General features: G+C 46.1%; 1 protein-coding gene across 1 annotated transcript in view; it reads left to right on the forward strand.

Annotated features, from left to right (window-relative positions):
• Nucleotides 1–15534, forward strand: part of Tmc3 (transmembrane channel like 3) — a 39061-nt gene that overhangs the window by 7648 nt on the left and 15879 nt on the right. The window contains exons 4-11 of the mRNA XM_055623558.1: nucleotides 3602–3683; nucleotides 5669–5775; nucleotides 6415–6513; nucleotides 6620–6762; nucleotides 8037–8184; nucleotides 8664–8707; nucleotides 11650–11797; nucleotides 12964–13073. Of these exons, the coding sequence (XP_055479533.1) occupies nucleotides 3602–3683; nucleotides 5669–5775; nucleotides 6415–6513; nucleotides 6620–6762; nucleotides 8037–8184; nucleotides 8664–8707; nucleotides 11650–11797; nucleotides 12964–13073 (881 nt within the window). The remainder of the gene's footprint in view (nucleotides 1–3601; nucleotides 3684–5668; nucleotides 5776–6414; nucleotides 6514–6619; nucleotides 6763–8036; nucleotides 8185–8663; nucleotides 8708–11649; nucleotides 11798–12963; nucleotides 13074–15534) is intronic.

Raw genomic sequence — 15534 nt, forward strand, 5'->3', positions numbered from 1 at the left:
TAATATAATATAATATAATATAATATAATATAATATAATATAATATATGTGTGTATGTATCTATACACACATATATATGTATGTATTGTGTATCAATGAAAAGGTGTTGAAACTTTTTAGCATCATCAAATTCACTACAAATAAAAAGAATAATTTTATATAAGGTGAAATTACATTAACAGGCAGTTATGGTGACACATGTCTGTAATCCCAGTACTTGAAGACTGAGACAGAAAGATTTCAAGTCTGGGGCCAGCCTGGCCTACAAAACAAAACTCTAACCAGTATTTTAAAAATGAAGACCACTTATATGAAAGGTATTCTGAATTATCAGAAGAAGGCTTTTGTAGTAAAAATAGGTAACCCAAACTTTCTGCCTTACCTGGAAATTATCCGCTTCTTATTGGGTATGTTAGTCACTGGGGCTGTGATAAAACACCAGGAGCAAAAACAACTTGGAGAAAGGTTTATTTGGGCTTTCGGTTCTGAAGGGGGTGTGTGTGATGGCAGGAGAGGATTGGTAGCAGTAGCCAGAGAGATCTCATGCTGAATCTCAAACACCAGGCAGGAGGGCAAACCGGAAGTGGGGTGAGACTGTGAACAATCAAAACTGCCCCCTGCTGACCACACTTCTTTCAGCAAGGCTGCACAACTCCCCGAGCAGCATCACCAAACAGCAGACCACAGGGGACTGAGCCTGGAGGGGACTTTTCTCAGCCAAACTGCCACACAGGGCACGAGTCTCCAGCTCACCAGCGGTGCTCATGCCTCAGTAAAGGGCATTTTCCTTCAGTTAAGCTTAGCTTGGGGCATAGAGATGGAGACTGCTGCTCAGTGTGTTTCCTGCAGCCTCCCTGCCTGACACAGCTTTCGCACCCGACGCTGGGGAGTGCCTGACTTGGGCACAGACTCGCTTGTGGTTACCCTTCCTGTACAGGGATACAAACTCTTCCCCAGTTAAACTCCTGCCTACCGTCTGTTCAGGAAGAAAAGAAGCCTAGGGGCTTGTCCGGAATGAGCACACTTCCCCGGAAACAGCATGCATGTTGTCATAACAGTTATCCCAGGTGGATAAGGGCCTCCCTTACCGAAGTCAATGACAAAATGTGCCAAGTAAAATAATTTACCAAAGGACCCAAACTTACCAATTACCAGACTTTTCTAACCAAAGCAGAGTTACCAAAGCCCTGTAACCCAAGCCCACAGTTACAGCTTAGTTCATCTAATCTTGGTGGAGTTTTTTTTTTTTTTCCATATGTTTTCAATTAGCTTTTGAGAGCCTTACCCAGTCCAGATTCTTAGATCTTCTGCTGTGGGAGTTGGGGATAATCATCAGAGAAGCGTGGCTTATCTTTTCCATGCCTTACCTAATGGTCATCATAAACAAATTACCTTTTCCAATCACATTTGTTTCTAAGAAGACTTTTTTATTAGCATATACTAACTGTATGTACATGGGTTCCACTGTTACATTTTCATGCAGGCATATGAAGCCTTTTTCGATCATATTCACCCACTGTTACTCTCTCTTGTCCCCCTTTTACTCCTGCTGATCCCCTTCACGTCCCCAGGTAGCCCGTCCACTCTCATGTCTGTTTGTTTACTGTTTGCTCATAAGTCAACAAGTTTAATTAAGTTAATTATAGTCACGTGGGTGAGGTTATTTATTTACAGGGACACAGGCAGCTTCCCGCTGACAACACCACTGAAGACAGTGACTCTCCCTCCCTCAGCCATCATTAACTGCCTCTAGGTCCTAAGGGAAGGAGCAGCCTCCTGACCCCCAACCCCCAGCAGTCCTTAGTTGTCTATAAACCCTAGAGGAGGGGCAGGAGCTGACTAAGTCCTTCCTCCCTCCATAATACATCTTGACAGGCCCAATCCTACAGGTAGTCACAGCTGCTGAGAGTTGGAGGATGCAGTAGTTAAAATGTGCCAGGAAGACAGCATTCCACTATTCTCCACACCTTTCTCTGGCTCTGTCATCACCAAATACCACTCAAGTATGGGGAGTCGGCCTTTTGCAGCCTCACAGTGGTGGAAAGATTGCAACTCTCACCTACAGAGCTACCCTGATTTAGCCTGCTTTGTGCACTGAAATCCTTAGACAACTAAAAATGGGGAAAAGATGGGGTACAACTCACTGAGCTCTGCTGGTCCTTCTACAGATGAGCCAGTGGCTGCCCAAGAAATAGAAGAACTTCCTGGGGCACAGGGCAAGAAAGATATACATTGAACACTAGAGCTTAACTCTCTGGACTCCTGCCCTGTGCTTCTTTGACTTTAGCACTTTAAAACAGTGCAGAGACTAGATGTTTACAAAGAATGGGCCGTTGCTGAAGAATGTTTGGGCAGCCTTGTTTCTGGGGATCATAGGAATGGGAGGGGCCAGAAAGTTAGTATTTTCTGGACTCCGGATATGAGGTATCTGTGTGAAATGCAGATGATGCCAGGCAGACATAAGAAACTTGTAGGAGAGACCAGTGACCCTAACAAGGAGAATTCAAAGACAGACATATTTCTTCCTGGCTACTCATGTGCAGTCTGTGTAATTGCTCATGGGAGTAATGCTGCCTTTGACTTGGCTCTCAAATTAGGAGCTAAAGACAATTCCAACTTCTGATAAAACTCAGATTTCCATGTGCAAGCAGCCGTCTGGCTTTAGCAGACACATCCAGAATGATATTATCCCGTGAGTCTGTGTCAGGACTGTGTGCTGTCTTACAGTTGGGAATGCAGTAATTACATTTGTGGCTGTTCCTTGTGCAATGATATCATTTGCTTCCAACACAAACCTGGACTGTTTGTGTATTAGAATGCATGATCCGTCAATTTAGCTGGAGAGCAGAGCCAGAGTGGGCCACCATTCTGCTCTCTTCTCCTTTGAGGAAAAGAGTAATGATTTCATACTTTTGGCAACTGTATGAGAAGTTCACAAGACAAAATTCCCAAGCTTATTCCTGGCAGCTTCAGCCAGGACAGAGGCTAAGAATTACCCCTGTAGGATGCAAGACACACCTTGTGGGTGGAGCTCATATTCAGGGAAGATTTTAGACTTTTGGTCTTTAAATTGGGGTGCCGGTAGAATCATCTGGGGGAGATGGTGAATCAGACCTATTCAAGGCTCCACTCACAGAGCTACTAGGGGTCTATGGCTGGGTCAAATGGCTAGGTTGGGTGTAACTCAGTTGGTAAAGTGGTTGCCTGGCTTATTCAAAGTCCTGATCTCAATCAACATCCCACTGACTGGGTGTGGTGGGGTCCCCACACTTGGGAGGTAGAGACAGCAGGAGCAGGAGTTCGAGGTTATCCTTAGGTACATAGTGAACTTGAAGCCAGATGGAATTCATGAGAGTCTATCTCCAAAAGAGGAGTGCTACCCCTAGAGCTCAAAGCGCAAACCGTATGTATACTGCCCCGTTAGGACACAGGGAAGATACGGGGCTACTTTATACTTAGAGATGCTTAATGGCCTCAGCAGCCATAATTAGAGGTTCTGTGGGTGTGTCTGGGAGCCCCTCCTCCACCCAGAACCCCACAGCCCTAGCTATTCCCAAGGTTATGAATAAGAAGTTTTCTAATCATGGCCTCTCTTGTCTAGCTCTGGCGGAAATTCGCCCGTCTGGCCTGTAACTTTGTGGTCATTTTCATCCCCTGGGAAATGAGAATAAAGAAAATTGAGAGTAAGTATTCTCCAGAGGAGAGGGGAGGGAGTGACAAAACTGTGGCCAGCACACGGCCTGAGACATCTGCTAGGCCTTGGCCATCATGGAGTAAAATGAGCCCAGGGCACTTGGACATCCAGAGGCCCTGCTCATGTGGGACTCAGAGGTGAAGATCTGGTACCCTAGCCACCCCCCAGGATGGGAAGAATCCCCATGCTGCCTTTCCACATTCCTCCATTGTCCCGTATTCATTCCTACTTCATTCAGTCAGTCAGACAGCAGACGCCAAAGGATCAGTGAAAACTGTCAGGATAAGTAAGGTAGTAATTTCAAGGTATAAACATTAAAGTATATGTTTTTATAGAAAAGACTGTAAGGATTTAGAAAATATGTGCTAAAAAGAAATAAATAAAAAAAAATCATACCCCAAATCCCTTTCTCTCCCCCCATCTCCCACACACAGAGGAATAAACAAGCTTTTAAAAGTCCCAAAGTACAGAAAAGCATGAAGTTAGAGCCAAGATGGTGATGTTCTTGTGAACAGACTATTGTGAAGGAGAATATTTATTTGAAGTTGTAGACTCTCTCAAAAATCAGTTTCCAAGTTCAACACAATTCCACAATATCCTCACTGAATTGCATTGAGCCCTTGATCAAATGACCATAAAAAGCAAGGAGAAAAATATCCAAGGATTAACTGTGGAGATGGGAGTAAGAAAATATTCCTGAGAAATTGCATGACCAAAAGGTTAAAATAAAACACATTATTAAAAGCTAAGCAACCAAACGGCACAGTCCAACACGGTGGAGGAATTGACCAGCATTCAACAGAAAAGGCAAACACTTCAGAAACAGGAGCGCAGACCACTCCTGCTCCCAGCTGTTGCTGGAGTCAGTAGAAATTACTCTGTAAATATCGCTGAGGCAAATCTAGTCTTTTCGTTTTAATATTCTACTAAACAAACATACGACTGTGTGGCCAGCAATCATGAAAATCATTACAGAAAATATAAGAGATGAGCATGGAGACCTGCTCAGCATGAATGTGAATGAGGAAAAATTATTTAGAAACCTCTTTATAATTTAATTATTGGAGGAAACACTTTTTGAAGATTTGTCTGTTTTCCAGTGCCTGGGTGTGTTGCCCACATGTACGTGTCTGTACACATGCATGCAAGTGACCCACAGAGGCCAAAAGAACATGTCTGGAAGTAGAGTTACAGATGATTGTGAGCGACTACGTGGATGCTGGGAGTCACGCTCAAGTCCTCTGGAAGAGCAGCCAATGCTCTTACCCGCTGGGCCATCTCTCTACCCTCCGAAAATAGATTGTATATATCAAAAACCAGATGGAAAGTCAGAAAAATCATTTCCAATATTTCCTATCCAATACTTCAATGGAGTTAAAGGCTCTCTTTAAATTTAGAAGAAGTGTGTAAATACAGATCATTACAAAATTTCTACATTCCCTTTATCTGGCTCCCCCAGTCAACACCATGATAGTTTTAAGTTGGAATTAAGACAAAGAACCCAAGAGAAATCTTGGAATAGTCAAAGTAATGCAAAATAGGAGAGAGAGAAAAAAAAAAAAACAACACATGAAAGTCTCGTAAGTTGCTAACATTATAAAATGTACATGAGTTAGTAAATTTGACTCAGCAGATTAGCTGAGCACAGCCCTGGAGAGATTGTCAGTGTTTTGGTAAATATGAGCTGGCCTTTCTGTCTGTCGAGCCAGAGACCAGGCACCACAGGATGCTGACCCAGCTAAGCTGCCAGTGTGTATGTGTGTGTGTGTGTGTGTGTGTATGTGTGTGTGTGTGTATGTGTGTATGTGTGTGTGTGTGTGTGTGTGTGTGTGTGTGTGTGTGTGTTGGGGTTGGGGCACCAATATAACATCACTCTTCCTGTGTGTCGCTGGTGAAGGTGAATGACTCTGCTACTGGGTGTAGGCTTTCTGCGCCCTGAGGGTTCAGCAGAGCCACTCCGCTGTCTTTTCATAGGTCACTTCGGATCTGGTGTGGCCTCCTACTTCATCTTCCTGAGGTGGTTATTCGGGATTAACATAGTCCTCACGATGATGACTGGTGCGTTTATTGTCATTCCCGAGGTAAGCATTGTCCCAGGGGCTGGGAGGTGCAAGGCATAAAGGGCAGGTAGGGACTACCACCTGCTGCCCTCAGGGTCATGCTAGGAAGGCTGTGGCAGGCTCTCTACAAAAGCACACGGTGAATGTGTCAGACTAAGTCACCGCCACTCACGTTTGCCATGAATCCCAAACAGTTTGAGCACAGCCTAGACCAGTGAGGGTGGCTGAAATCTGAATTTCCTATCATGTTGTTTTTCTTTTATTCTCCCCGACTGCTTAATGATGTAAAAACTGTTTGTATCCATATCACTCAGGTGATAGACTGTATTTGGCTTCCATACTAATTTGCCTACACAGTATTCCAACTAAACTCCTTCCTTATAAACAAATAGAGCCATTCATTTCCTCAGGGCATAAGAGGTCCAGCCACAGAAGCCATTTGCAGTTCCTTCAAATGGGCTTACATAGTAACAGGGCGGGCAGGTAACACAGAAAGCTCAGTCACACATTACTTTCCCGTTGAAGAGAATCAAGCAAAAGTCCTAGGTGTAAGTCCCTAGGAAACCATCTTGGCATCTCGACAGACATGTGTGGAGCCGCCAATCCTTTTACCTGGTCCTCTAGCCCAGAAAAACATGCCAACCCTTTCTCTCCCACCAGCTGATCGCAGGCCAGCCCTTTGGAAGTACCACCAGCAAGACCATCCCCCAGGAGCAGATCACGTCTGCACAAGATCTGGACACGGTCTGGTCCCTGGGGGTAAGACTGGTGCTGGCTACACCCAGGCCTTTGGGGAGGGGAGGGGGCAGGAGAGCTGCAGTTCTGGGGCGTGGAAACCAGAAACAACTCAGTACTCTCTTTGCAGGGCTACCTTCAGTATTCCGTCCTGTTCTACGGGTACTATGGAAGGGAGAGGCGGATCGGGAGAGCCGGCTACCGCCTGCCCTTGGCGTATTTCCTGGTGGGGATGGCAGTGTTTGCTTACAGCTTCATCATTCTCTTAAAAAAGTATGACTGCCGATTTCTCAAAACCTTGTCAGGAGTCATTAGAACACGTGCACCTCGTCCTGTCAATAGCCCTGTTAAAGTTAGGAGTCACTGTGGCAGTTTTATAAAGGAAGAGACCAAGGCTCAAGAGTTATGTTAATCTTAGCCAGCGCTTACTCTAAGGTGATTACTTTGCTCAAAGCTTTGTGAGGGGTCTGGTTTAGACAATGCACTAAGATATATGATCGGTGACCTCTCTAGGTGACTAGGGAGGAGGTCCCAGTAGAAAAGAAAGCAAACTGGCTAGAGTTAAGAGTCCTGTGAGCTACCAACTTCACCCACAGCCCCATGGCAACACACTTTTCCTCTGTACACACATTGGCTCAGAAAAGCATCAGGCTCCCTTCCAGGTTAACATTCTATGCTTCTATGCTTCTGTGTAAAGCTAGGGGGCAAATACATAGATGTCAGAAGAGCCTAGGGAGAGCCTGGACCCCATTACCTCATCTCTTGCCCTTGGTCCACTTTATGCTTTCACTATTGCCACGCCTCCTAGAGTGGCCAGGCAGCAAAGTGCCCGTGGAGGGGCTTGGGTTCAGAAACTACATAGCAAATAAATAGGCAAATCCAGAAACATTGAAGAGAAGTACAGTGACTTGAAAGGTTGCTTCAGATGACCAAAGGCTCTCCAGCTTAGCTCCCGGTGGCCTCAAGATCTCTCCAGAACAACTTCAATCATTTATGTGAGAGCAAGAAAACTAACTAGGGCATTAATAAGCTTTCTAGCCAAAGCTTATTACTGGAGATGTGGCCTAAAGGACAGAGAGGGGGATTCTGGTCTTCAGATATATAAAAGAATTTTCTATGTAGGGGAGACTCAGCAGTCTTGGGATCCCATGGGGAGGAATTACCATAAGCAGAAGCTTCGGGAATGAGGCTTCAGCCCAGGAAGAGGATGACGACTTCATCATCGAAGCTGCAGACATGAGACCTCCCTGGACGAGCGTACCTCAATGGCTGCTGGCCACCACAGCGCTGGTGGTGTGCGGTCACATGAGGGACTCATGTGATAATGACCGCTGCCATTTTCACCCAGATGAAAGAATGGGCGGAGGGTCCAAGGGTGATTAAAGTCCGCCAGTGCTCTGTGCCAAGCAGGGACTGAGCAGCTGTGTCAGGACAGCTTTACCCAGGTCTCGTGAGTGGCTCCATGTCAGTTTGTGGCACCCCAGAGGGGGTGATTGATCTCATCCCTGACACCCACTCCTGTGACCTGACTGCGGCCTCTCTTGCAGAATGGCTAAGAACTCCCGCACCAGCCTGGCCAGCGCTTCCAATGAAAACTACACCTTCTGCTGGAGGGTTTTTTGTGCCTGGGATTACCTCATTGGGAACCCAGAGGCTGCAGAGAGCAAAACAGCCGCCATTGTGAACAGCATTAGGGTGAGGCCCCACTGCTCCCTTCCCTCCCAGGCTCAGGGCAACAGGTTCAAAGAGGTGAACATGACCGGAAAAGGCACCTAAAATGTAGAGAAGCCTTATTTTGAGAGCTAGAATATTTCCACAATTCAAAGTATCAGTCTTTTCTCTCTACTCTTTCTTCCGAAACTCAATTCTTTTGCTTAATTGACTATGTAATTCATTGCTATCAGTAGAAAATTACAGAAAAAAAAGTCATAGATGTTGAAGATAAGATTTAAGATAATAGATGAGGGTTTTTGTTTGTTAGTTTTTGTTTTTAGACCCAGCCTGGCCTCACACTTATTATGTGGCCAAGAATGACCCTGAATTCTGGAGCCTCCTAAGGGCTGGTATTACAGGGAATACCAGGGAATGATGCCCAGTTGGATAAATTATTCCTAGTGGTTATGACTGGTTATGAGACTAAACTTCTAATGCTCTATGTTGTTTTTTCCCTCAAGGAAGCCATACTGGAAGAGCAAGAAAAAAAGAAAAACAAAAACATGTAAGTATTAATATGCCCATTCGTTATATTTCACCTAGTTTAATACAAAAAGTTATCAAGTAATCCATATCTTATTTTCGTAATTGTTAGGCAGCTATTCTTTCCTCTTAATGTCCACCTCCTTAGTAATGTGGCCTGGGAGAACTCCATTCCTTTCTACAAAAGTCTTCGGGAGTGTACTTCCTCCTTTGGAACCTGCTGAAACTGGACAGGAGGTCTTAAACTGACCGCTTTCCTGCTCTTTTATTTACATAATGAAATGGCTATTTTTAGTAACAATTTCTAGTTTGCTAAGTGAAAGAAACACATGAGCAGAGTTAGGACTGATTTTATTTAGAAGCAAACCTCTGAATTCAAGGATACAAGATGCAAGTTCAAAGAACATCCCAGTCATAACAGTATCCTTCCTAGATGACCCCCTGGGGGCCCATTTGTTATGAGAGCCTTAAACATAGACCCAAAGCAAGGGCATTGCCATGAAGGGGTGATGGCCCTGTTCTCGTGCCTCATGTCATTGTTGATTTCATAGTCCTTTTGTTCAGTTAAATGTGTGGCTGCTGGGAATGATGAGAGCAGGGGGAGAGAGAGAGCTGTACACAGGCAGTTGGGAGGCGTTGAGTTCTAGCCCTCCCGGGCATGAACCCCAGTAACCCAGAAAGCTGACCCGCAACCTCGTGACTTACATTTCCTCTCCTGGGAAATGGCAGGACAGTCTCCACCAGGCCTCTTAGAGGCCAGAGAACAGGCCCGCCACAGTCATCTGCAGCCTCTGAAAGCACTAACCTCAGTTTGCCTTAATGTCCCTGGCAATGAGGTACAGAGTGTCCATCTTCCTCATCAAATGACTTAAAAGAAGCCTGGAATTTGAAGATGGTAGCCACCTTTAAGTTCATTCCAGATCCAAGAGGCCTTATTCAACAATCCATTGCCGGTGAACCAAATCCTGGTCTTCACCCTCTTCTTCCGAGGAAGACAGAGGTGTAGTAGGTACTCAGGACTTTGAGAGAAACAGAGAAAGAGGAAAATATTATTTGGACATGTCACTCCAGGTCCAATGTGCCTTTACTGGTGTGATCATCAGAAAGAATGGCTGGTGCTTGGCCGTGGGGAGCCAGCCCTGTATCACCTGTTACATTCCTCCTGACTGGCGTCTTGTGAATAGTATGATTCTGGCAGCAGTGACTGCGTGCTCTAGAGGTGGGGTATGGCCCTGATGAACCTAACTCTCTCAGTGTTTTCTGCCCCAGCGCTCCACAGTTCTGGGTTCTTCGGTGTTTTCCTGTCAGCGTGACGAATAGCCATGTCATTTAGCACACTATGTTTTCCTATTGTACCCGGGAGATGTCATTCACCATTTCATTTAGGAATCGGTTTCCTTTTATGCACAGAACAACAAAAGGTACATAAAGGGGACTATCTTGACCTGCCCAAGCCCTCCAGTAATGAGACTTCATGGGAGGAGCTGGTCAGTTCTAGTAAGCCCCTTCAGATCATCTTAGCCCTCTCTCTTTCTCCAGGCAGAGTTGTGCAAGCTTGCTCCTGCCTAGGCTAGCTGTTCCAGTGCTGCTGAGAAGCACTCACAGGGTTCTGCTCCACACTCATGTACTGTGATCCACAGACTGGGTACTGTCTCCCAGAGAGTACCCACGAACTCATCCAGGGCTGTATCATGCTGGGTACTGGGGAGCATCCCGTTGCCCTGAGACAGCCTCCAGGTGCGGCGACCTGTGGCCAGCTGCACCGCTCATCCTCGTGCTGACGGCTCATTTCACCTCCACTTCCCCAGCCATCACTCCTCCTTGCTGGAATTATTCCCCAAGCCCACTGCCTGCAGACAAACCTTTACCTAGAACTCAGATATCACGGAAGCCCTGCTAAGGCTGGCCCCAAAATGGGCAGAGGGAAAAGCTATGCGAACAGACCAACCAGCCAGCTGCCCAGGACTTACAAAAAGTGGATATGGTCCCTGTAAATTCTAGAATTACTAACGATTTATAAATCTTCTCATGCTAACAGAGGGTTTTTGGAAAGTGAGACCAAACAAGAAAGGGAATGTTCCCAAATCCCATCTAATAGTGACTGAGCTCCTCATTTATTTCCTGGCTCATCGGATACATATTTACTAAATACTTAACTGTGCTGAGGGTTATTCTGACGGCTGTGGACACAGGGATGAAAAAGGCAGGAGATCCTGAGATCTCACACATTCCGGGGAAAATAACTAGTAAGCATGGAAATACCTGGCAGATCCCACACTCACAGTGTGGAATGATGGGCAGGTCTACCAACTGTCATCTGAAAGACAAGGGGCCCAACCCTCTCACCCCATTCCTCTCCTGCTGGAGACTATGGGAACTCCTGTCTGCATCACAGGACTGTAATGTGTGTGTGAGGTGGGGGAGAGTATGTATATATTGGTTAAAGTAGGTGTGAATACATATGTGGGTACATGGATGCCAGAAGTAGATATACAATGTCTTTCCTCAATTCTGTCTGCCTGTATGGTTTGAGACCTAAAGCTCATCATTTTGACTAGACTTGCTGGCCAATGAGTTTCAGGGATCTGGCTGTCTCTGCCTAAAACCAAAGCTACAAGTCTACTCCACCTTGCCTGGAATATTTTAAATGTAGGCTCTGGAAGTCTAAACTCAGGACCTCGTGCTTGCATAGCAGGCACTTTACAGCTAACTCATCTCCCCGGGTCTAAAGGACTCCAATTTTAAGTAACAAAACCTCAAACTGAAACCCACATGCTTGGATCCTAAAGCCAACAGTTTGATGGTTTCTTTGTTCCAAGCTTCTGGTTGGCCAAATTTACAACTGTTGATCTCTCAGAAAATGGGAACTTGGAGGTGGGGGAAGCAGAGAGGCCCTCAAGCAGGGGAAAAGGCTCCCCTCCCTAAGTCCCCAAATCTGTCTCCTGGTACTACTTCTCTCTGTAGGGCAGTGACTGTGTGTCTGAGAATCATTGCCAACATCCTAGTGCTTCTCTCACTGGCTGGGAGCATCTATCTCATCTACTTTGTGGTGGACCGGTCCCAGAAGCTGGAGCAGTCGAAGAAGGAGCTGACCCTTTGGGAGAAGAACGAGGTACCCAGTCACTAGCAGTTACGCTTTATAAAAGCAGGTGCATTTAAGGGGGATGACGGCATTGCCTCCTCTCTGTTTCCTTGGTGAATTAGGCTGAAAGATTTCCAGAAATGAGTAAAGCCTGCTAGTTCTAGAGTAGAAACCGGGGCCTTCAGCTCCAAGAACATCAAGTCCTGGTGTGTACCTTAAATCCCATTAGCTGCCTCCATCCAACACTTAGGTAGTTTCCAGAACCATCCACACAAGCTGTTTGTGTATTGAATAAACCCCCATTGTTTGACGATCTCCATAAAAAAAAAAAAAAAAAAAAAAATTACCAAGCAGGGGGTTGTGGAGAATTTCAGAATTTCTAGTATTTCTGGTGACTGCTGTCATGAACATTTGGCCCAGTTTACCTGCCAAGATTTGAAAGACAAAAATAACTCCAAACCAGCTTTCAGATTACTCTGATAAAAAATAACTAGCATTCATTTTCAAAGCACGGCTGTCCTGTGTGTGCTCACCTGTGCTCAGGGTGTCCTCTAGAATCTGGGACTATACCAGGCAGTCTCTCCCACATCTCCCTGCATTTTATACCAGCTATGTGGGTTAGGGAAATCTGTACCTTTCTGCACATTTATAAAGTGGCAGCTTTTCTAACATCTGTTTGGAAGTCATTTCTTAATTTAGCTCAAACATTTTGTGCATACCAGCTTAAACTCGCCTCTCTTTTGCCTTAAGTCCAGACACGCAAGAGCCAGGCATGGTTATCCAGATAATTAATCCCCTGCGTACAGAGGGATATTCAATTACCTCTCTGCCTTCCCCTTTCTGATCGTAATAATCGCAATTATTTCCATCTTCCATCCAAGGTCAGGGAGGTATAAATACAGTGAGATGGTGGTTAGGAAATAACAGAAATGCTACTGAAGCCCAGATGGCATGCGTAGGTATCGTCATGACCCGAAAGGAGTGTTCCGGGAAGGAACAAAGCATGATGGCATGGTGAACTGAGGGTGAGTTCTGAAAAGAGGGATAACTCTCAGAGACTTGGGTAGGTTTCTAAACAGGGGCTTGGTGTCCCTGGGGAACTACCATTCACATTGGTACGTGGCCAAATACAAAACCAAATGGGGCTGAGCGATCTCTGCTGGGATGAGGAACTTGAGCATATACTCTCTCCACAGGTGAGCGTTGTAGTCTCCCTTGTCACCATGCTAGCACCATCTGCCTTTGACCTCATCGCTGCCTTGGAGATGTACCACCCACGAACGACACTGCGCTTCCAGCTAGCAAGGTATAGCATCCTGGTGGGAAGAGCCTTAAGGTGGCTCATTAGCCTCATCAGCGACCCGCAGAGGGACTGGATCCCTGCAGAGCTAAGGCATGCTTCTTCATCTTCTCCTCCACACTCAGCATAGAGCTTTCCCTAGGCACATAAAGAAAAGCTCGGGGCAATAGGAATGAAAGGGAATGGGAGAACAGAATGATGCAGGTTACACAGCTGGAATTATAGGTAATGAAGAAGAGGAAGCAGAGGAAGAGGAGGAGGGACAGAGAGGAAGAGGGGGGAAGCTGGTAGAAAAAGCAGCAAGATGATGGAATGCATGTCTGGTTTTCCTCATTATTGAATTCCCCCTATGGTTTGACTCTGAGTGGTGAAATAGACCCTCATTGTTTGCCAGACATGAGAAAGACAGCCCCTGCTCTGCTAGTAACTACCCAAGCACAAAGTTGTAGGATGCTATGGGCTATACCAAGACAGCCAGAGGCTGCCACAGCAAATGTCATAAACGGATGTTGCCTGAGCAGACGCCGTCCAAGGGAATATCCTAAGACTGCCTCCTGGAAAGTTAGAGGCATACTCATGTCTAGCAAGTGCTTCGTGGATATCTTTCTGAAAACCTGCTTTTCTTCCCTGAAGTTCTGTCTCCTCCACTTTAAGTGATGTGTTGGTAAGAAGAGAGCATGGTATAGGAGGTGCCAGAGCCCTGGTCATGTGCTCCCTACCCTGTTCGAACTGTCTTCTCCATGCCGTCTCCATTGATACTTTGTGATATTCCCTAAACCTCAGACCACTCTGAGAAGGATTGCTTCCACTTGGGAGTCAGTAGCTATCTTCTAGAAAAGATGTGGAAGTCAATATTTCAGATTCTGCTCTCTACGCATACATGTCTGTTCACACTCCAAGCTCCAAGGGCGGAGCATGAAAATAGCCACAGCTGATAGGGCCAAGAAAGGGATGGGGCTGTCTGCCAGCACCTTATTTACTAAAATAAGTGAGGGTATTGTTTGGCTTGAGGACCCCAGTTCCCTGACTCCTGAAATCCTACAGCCATAAAGAAAAAAAATAATAATAAAACAAAACACTAGAATGATCAAAGAGATGACCCAAACCCCACAGTATGGGATAGACCTTATCAAGTGTTAGGGAAGGGAAGGACCCTCACCCCACTGCTTTCTGTTCCACTGTACCTCTCCAGCCTGGATGAGAAGTACCTTCCTCAGTTCCTCCCTTGCCCACAGGCACTGGGGAAAATCAATTCCGTTATTGCATTTGGTGTAACGGCAATCCTATTACACAGATTGGCCTCGTTTTTCATATTCAAAACTAGAGAAACAAAGCCATAGAAAGATGTAACCCCAGACAAATGAAGCATAATTCTGGTAATAAGAGCAAGACATCTTATTTTAGTTCCATTAACTCGCCGGCAGACCATGATACCTTTCATCCAAGATGCAGGGAGAACCAGAGCAAAAGCCCAGGTTCTGCCAAGAACCGACTAACGGGGCCCTTCTTCCATCCGAATTCACCATGTACCATTGGAGGGGCCACGGCCCACACAGGCTGAGGCAAACGCAGAGGTCTTCATCCTGGGGTGATGTGTAAGGGAGCCCCTTCATAGTTTCAGAGGAAGAGCAAGTGGCAAGGGTGTCTCCTTGAGAAGCTTTCTGCCTACGCATGGAGTCACCTGCACCCCGTAAAGATGAGGAGGGTGGTGCAGATGTCTGAGTCCTCATTTTCACGTGAAGTATTCTCCTTATAACGCTGCTCCCCAGCCCTAGACCTGAGTCCACACTTGCACATCACTGGCCCAGTGAAGGGTCTGCAGAGACTGCTTTCCTTGTCCATCTTATCTCTTTAGACAGGTTTCCCGTAAGACCCAAGGCTCCACTGTGGGCAATGCCAGGAGGTGTTTCTATAGAAGAACAGAGATGGTGTTGATGGTGATGGTGTTCATGGTGATTGGCACAGGCTGCAGCAAACAGATTGCACTCTCTGGCAACTTCTTGCATAGTGTAACTGTGACATTGCCCTCTATGCTCCTATAGAGCCCAGGCTGTATTTCCAAGGGTGGGTGCTGAGATCTCTGAGTGACCTGCTGGCCCTCTCAGCCTCGTAGATTGAGCAACTCTCAGCGCTCCACAGTTCTGCTCACTCGTTCTTGAATGGAGAGTATGACATAATCTTGCTGAGAACTGAGAGGAATGATCCTGGGTAACAACAGACTTACAGGCCAGAAAGAATGGGCCACTCTATCGCCCACCGAACCCACACCCACGTTCTTTCTGCCACACCCGTGTTTCTAACAGGCTGGCCCAGGGTGGCTACTGTGGGATCTGGGAGAGATGTAGACTCCAAACCCCATCCACACCTGCTGAAGCTAGGTCATTCAAGCCTATGTTTTGTTTTCCTTTTTACATTATACTGTGTGTGTGTGTGTGTGTGTGTGTGTGTGTGTGTGTGTGTGTGTGTG

This window comes from Psammomys obesus, unplaced genomic scaffold, assembly GCF_907164565.1.
Source record: "Psammomys obesus unplaced genomic scaffold, mPsaObe1.curated_primary_1811, whole genome shotgun sequence".
NCBI lineage: Eukaryota > Metazoa > Chordata > Mammalia > Rodentia > Muridae > Psammomys > Psammomys obesus.